This window comes from Octopus sinensis, linkage group LG4, assembly GCF_006345805.1.
Source record: "Octopus sinensis linkage group LG4, ASM634580v1, whole genome shotgun sequence".
Lineage (NCBI taxonomy): Eukaryota > Metazoa > Mollusca > Cephalopoda > Octopoda > Octopodidae > Octopus > Octopus sinensis.
The window spans coordinates 9,703,802-9,710,154 of record NC_043000.1 but is presented as its reverse complement, the minus strand read 5'-3'; the positions used below and the strand labels follow the sequence as shown (position 1 = coordinate 9,710,154).

The following is a 6,353-nucleotide window of genomic DNA, read 5'->3' as shown; positions in this document are numbered from 1 at the left end:
GGAAATCGAAACCGCGTTCTTACGACCGCGAGTCCGCTGCCCTAACCACTGGGCTATTGCGCCTCTACTGCTGCTTTTGTTTCTTTTTTCAGCCCTGATCGAGAAGGCCTATGATCAATGGCATTCCAACCGTTTATTATCCAGGTATGACCTTTTTAATAAGCGGACAAGTTATGATGTGAGGAAGGTTTGGCTACTATGTCTAGGAAGTCGAGCGACCATACAGTAGCTAGAAACGAACACATGATATTGTATTTGACAATAATGTATTGGAATGGGTGGTGGTGATGACAACATAGGTCAATAAATACATGAACTGAATCCACAACCAGTATCATTTCCAAGGAGAAGCCAATTGATTTACTTTACACTCGCTAATACTCTTTAGAAATGTATTAACACCACACAATTTTGGTTTCCTCTTCTATGATATTAGCCACACAAAAAAAACGTATATCAACAACAGCGAATATAAATTGAGATTTGTTTGTTGTTTTTTTATTTGTTTTGTAGTTATATATGGTGGTGGATATTGGGCTAATCTTCTTATATAAGAAACTTTATTTTGACTGGGAAATACAAGCTATAAGCAGTCGCTATAGAAACATCAGAAACTTTTGAAGTGATTATTTACTCTTCTTATTCGGATATCACATAAACTTACAAATAAATATTGGATCTGTTTGATAAAACGGTTAGCCTATCACTATATTTAGATATAATACAACAGTTTAATCTGATACAATATTAGAATATCTTTTTTATGGTCTCCACTCTTTATTGCAGTTGACTGGTTTTTAGCTGAAGTTCTTTTTTTATTAAAGTAAGTCAAGAAGAAACAAACACGAGTGAGCCGTGGATAATGTCCGAGTAAAATGTATGAATTTTATACATTCCTATATGTTGCTATGTAACCGACATCTTGGTCCTGTTATTTTTAAATTATTGTAACGCTACGAGAAATGCTTAGCTGTACCCTACTATGATTATCATCGCTTATGATAACACAAATCTATTACAGCTTCTTTAGGTGGAGGGGTCGGTTTATTTATATCCTATTTTTATTTTATTTATTGTTTCCTATTATAAATGATTATTAAAATCACATCCTCGGGAGAGGTTTCAAAAGAGTTAAAGTGTCATTTAGCGTTTTTAGGCAAAATGGAAGGGAAAATATAATTTTCTACTTCATCAGTAATTATTTGAGCGTACAGTTTTCTCAGAGGTTTGTTCTCTCACAAGAATTTTAAAAAATGATAATCACCACACATCAAAGTAGTTTCAAACTAATAGTTCTGAAAATGCTTTAGCATATTTTTCAAAATGAGGTTTTTTTCACCTTCTCTATTTATCCTCTTCCAGCTCTATATTCCTGACATTGCAGCTTTTTATAAGGCCAAGTAAGAGGCATGAAATTTTGAAAGTGTCAGTTTCTCATTTTAATTCTGGTTATATCAGGACATTATCTAAATTTTATCAAATAGTAAAGTGATTGCCGGTAATTGGTCAAAGGATGCGAAAACCATTAGCACTATGCAATTGAAAATTTCTGTTTTAGTAATTATGTTGGGATGAAAAAAAATCTACGTATAAACATATTCAATTCGTAAACACTAAGATAAATATAAACAGTCTTTATTAATGTATCATTATAATAATAATAATAATAATAATAATAATAATAATAATAATAATAATAATAATAATGATAATAATTTTGGCACAAGGCCAGCAATTTTGGAGAGGGGTAAGTCAATTGCATCGACCCCAGTTCTCAACTGGTACTTATTTTATCGACCCCGAAAGGATGAAAGGCAAAGTCGACCTCGGCGGAATTTGAACTCAGAACGTGAAGACGGACGAAATGCCGCTAAGCATTCCGCCCGGCGTGCTAACGATTCAGCCAGCTCGCTGCCTTAACATTAATAATAATAATAATAATAATAATAATAATAATAATAATAATAATAATAATAATAATAATTTACAAAGTTATGTATCCATTTAGTTGTAAATCACTCAAGGACGTCAGGAAAATCATCAAAAGCAATGTACGGACATGCAAACTTCACTTTCCAGAATCCGTTGTAACAATTCTTAACATGTGTATATAAAAACAACAGAAATAAAAATTGATGTCACCACACTTGAGTATGATAAAACAATCAGGGCGAATGCTATAAGAGGAAGCCCGCAACGGAAAACAAATGTTAATGAAAGTTTTAGATTAGCTTGGTTATCATTGTTTTTTTTAATTTTGTTAAACAAATATAACGTTGTATAAATATGGCAATTATCAGACGAAGACAATGGACTGCTGGGTTGACAGCAATTGGATGAATGTATCAACTGAATGGATGGGATTCGTTCAGTTTCCGTGTTTATTCTATTTCGTTTTATAATTACCTGAAGAAAAAATACAAAAGAAAAGTATTGTTAGTCACCACAGTTCTTAACAAACAACTACCTTCTCATTTATAGCTTTATACGCAATATATATATATATAAATATCTACACATTTATACTCAAAACTACATACAAACACGCATATATATATATTACACTCTCTACGCACCTTATACAGGCAAGCATTGAGCATTCTGCATCTCTGCAACAAAATAAAATATAAAGAGATATATTTCTTAATAATATAATAGAAATTACGCTCGCGCATCTGGTAGCGCTCATTGACGTAGAAGGAGGGAGTGCAGTTTCAATTCTAAGGTTCGTATTCTTTATGGTAACGCGGTGAATTCCATTCTGAGAACTCCATGATGTGGAAACTTAGATTCTCTCAAATGAACAAAATAGGCTTGCCCAGTCACTAAATACCTTCCGAGCTTCTAAAGAGTTCAAGCTTGTAGGAAATCTTGTCTGAGAAGAAATATTTATGTTTATATCAACATTTCATATTTGCATGCTTAACATGTATATTGAATATATATCATGCCACTGCATCATATGTGTGTGCGTGCGTACGTGCGTTTGTACGTATATATTTATCTATATATGTATATATATATATTTCTTTACTACCCACAAGGGGTTAAACACAGAGGGGACAAACAAGGACAGACAAACGGATTAAGTCGATTACATCGACCCCAGTGAATTAGTGCTTAATTTATCGACCCCGAAAGGATGAAAGGCAAAGTTGACCTCGGCGGAATTTGAACTCAGAACGTAACGGCAGACCAAATACGGCTACGCATTTCGCACGGCGTGCTAGCGTTTCTGCCAGCTCGCCGCCTTTATCTATATATGTATATATATATATTTGTATGTATGCACGTACGCATGCATGTAAAAAATCATAGCTGTCATTTGTAAACGAGCATGAGCTTGTAGCATGTAGCATGCTTTCATAAATTGTTTCACGTTACTATGTAGTCGTGAACAAGCAAAGACACCTTCACGGACCTCCAAGCCTTCAGCGTCGGGTCGAGGATGTGAAGCGTTCTTTTGTTGATTGTTCTGTATTTTAAGCGGGGGATGGGTGAAAGTTCTGTATTTTATGTTGGAAATGAGTGAAAGTTGTTTGGATATTCATTAAGTTCCAAAATTGTTTGGAAATGCGCAGTGTAAATGGCTTCATCGGAACTGCTATATTTGTTAAAATGCAGACAGATTCATTTTGGATGAATTTTTGGAGGGTTGATTTAAAGTGGGCGAATTGCTTCCTTAAGCTAATACATTTCAGCAAACCTATTACTGTCATTCAAAAAACCATTCGCAAAGAGAAATAGGTATGCACCTAATCCTCCTCGCATCGAGTCTTTTCAAAAGAAAACAACTTTCCGAGAACATGTGTACACCAACAGATTGATTTATCCGTGGCACAAACATATATCTACATACATATATAAACGACCACCCCGGAAGACCTCCACGACGGCGGAGTTTCGATTTCAGAAGGACGATTGGGATCACGTGGATGAGAAAGGCGCGATCCAGAGACGAGTGTGACCAGCGATGTCAAATGGACGCCCGACGGACTGGTCGGTCAAGGTGATCAAGGTGATATATATAGCGTACTAAATAAAATGTGATAAACGTGGATACCACTGTATTGGCAGTGCAACCGGAAAACTCTACACTCGAATTAAAGAACACCTACCCACATATAATTCCCCGAACAAGAAACACTTCGATAAATTCAGTAACCATGAACATTTGGTAACGTGAGACTCAAGGAAACTATTCTCATCAAGTAGCATAAATCAGAAAACAACATAACTGAAACAATGGCACGAAATGGCTCTTCTAAATACCTTGTGTCTACCGTGCGTCTGCTCCTTTTTTTCTCATCTTTTAAACTCATTTCTCACACATACTCATACATCACTACAATATATTTTACTAAACCTAACAGCAAAGACATTCTCAATATAAGTTACCTACAGATCTAAACTACCTTAAAGGACAGCAATTATTCAGTGGCCTTTCCCACCACTCCCTCACTCACCTGCATTAACTTGTCATACCATATCACTTACCATGGTTGCTACCACGCTCCATACTACTTCCGGCTACTCTAACTACCTATCTTAGCCAATCACAACCTTAAATAGAGTAATTTATCAATGCTTACACTTCAACGCACTCCACCGATAATAATACATTTCTCCGCACTCTGATTATTTGCTTCTATATGAAAAGGGGAATCTTTCCCGAAATAATATAGGACCATCGAACAACCTATGAAATACAATATCTTTTCTCTTCAGCTTCATTTATTGATATTACCTTACATATACCGCCTAACTCTTTGCCTGTATTGTTCAAAGTCTTTTTTTTTTAAATATTTATCTCATTTACGCATATTGCAATGCTGAAAATACATGTATGTATGTATGTATGTATGTATGTATGTATGTATGTATGTATGTATGTATGTATGTATGTATGTATGTATGAACGTACGTACGTAGGTATGTATATATGTGTGTATGTAAGTACGCATGTATATATGTATGTATGTATGTATGTGTATGTATGAATTTATATATATATATGTGTGTGTATTTATGCATGTTCATATACACCCATACATACATACATACATACATACATGCATGCATGCATACATACATATATACATACATACATACATACATACATACATACATACATACATACATACATACATACATACATAGCCTGTACAATGAACATTTATTTTTCACTGTAACATTATCAAAGATTCGCGTTTTCAATTTAGCTGGACCACATTTCTGCCAATTAACGTCTGTTAATTTACCACTAGACATTCATTTAACCCATACAGAAATAAAATATTGTCCAAAGAAACTTGGGATTGTCTGTCAGAAAAGAAAAGACTTATAAAATTCGTAATTCATGACTTACGCGCTATAACGAGAAATGATTTCTTCTGATTCTTTCGTTTAGAATACCAACAGCTTGTTTTTAGCGAGTAAAAGCAGAAAATTTTAATGCCACCATAAAATAAGACCTTTCAAGTACGATGTATCACCTGTCTCAAGCAAGTAATATAGAGAAAAGTGGTTTGTAACGATATAAAAGAAAGTAATGTCTATTGATTGACGAGGAAAGAATGGACGCAAATGAAATGAAGGCCTTTCAGTGCTTACTCCTAACGTAACATCATATATAACACGCCGCTCTGGTTCAGGAAGGCTTTTCATCTTATATGACACTATACCTGTCGTTCTTTGGACAAAATATTCAAAACAAAAGATATATTTCTTACTGGGAACAAAGCTGCTAAAATGGATGGCGAAATTCGAATGATTCTTCAGTGGTAGAACATCTGTTCTGTTTACAAAAGGTGCGGGTTCGAGTCGCACGAGTAGCTTTCGACTTCTTTTCATCCAATGGTTAACCCAATAGTTACACGGTACAGTAGCTTTATCTACATTGCGTTCCGCCGTTTAAGAAAAGATAACGATAACGTATAGATATCAGCTTGGTATTAAAAGACTATGTATTCCATTTTGGTAATATCCTTAACACTTATATTTAGCTAAGATGTTTGCTCATAATAGCGAAGTGATATGTTAAGAAAGACAAGGAGTATGGAGCAATTACAGTTGCAAGAGAAGTTGGTTTCTATGACTCTTTTTAACATAGAAACCGATGTATTACGTCTTATCAGCAATGTATTTCTCTTTCGCGTCCATGTTTATTCTAGTTTGTCCAGAAGCCACTAACTCGCTTTCATTTTCTCTCTTTGTTTATTTCTGCGTTCATTTCTGTTGAAGAGCGTAGGCTGGAAACGTAAAAGACCTTCTAACTTCCCCACCGTTAAACTAATACATCTGTTTGTTTTTTACACACCCGTCTACGTCTTTTGTTTTGCTTGTTTGTTTTT

The 6,353-nt window shown here is 34.8% G+C and overlaps 1 protein-coding gene across 3 annotated transcripts in view; it reads right to left on the bottom strand.

Moving 5' to 3' along the window:
• Positions 1-1,983: 1,983 nt before the first annotated feature.
• LOC115210225 (universal stress protein Slr1101-like) overlaps positions 1,984-6,353 on the bottom strand; it is a 31,597-nt gene continuing 27,227 nt past the window's right edge. For 2 of the 3 annotated variants that reach the window (XM_036501743.1, XM_036501744.1), the window contains exons 4-5: positions 2,577-2,609; positions 1,984-2,406 (exon numbers count right to left, since the gene is read on the bottom strand). In XM_036501743.1, coding sequence (XP_036357636.1) covers positions 2,578-2,609 — 32 coding nt within the window. In that variant the 3' untranslated portion in view covers positions 1,984-2,406; position 2,577. The remainder of the gene's footprint in view (positions 2,407-2,576; positions 2,610-6,353) is intronic. The other variant, XM_036501745.1, reaches the window with a different exon arrangement.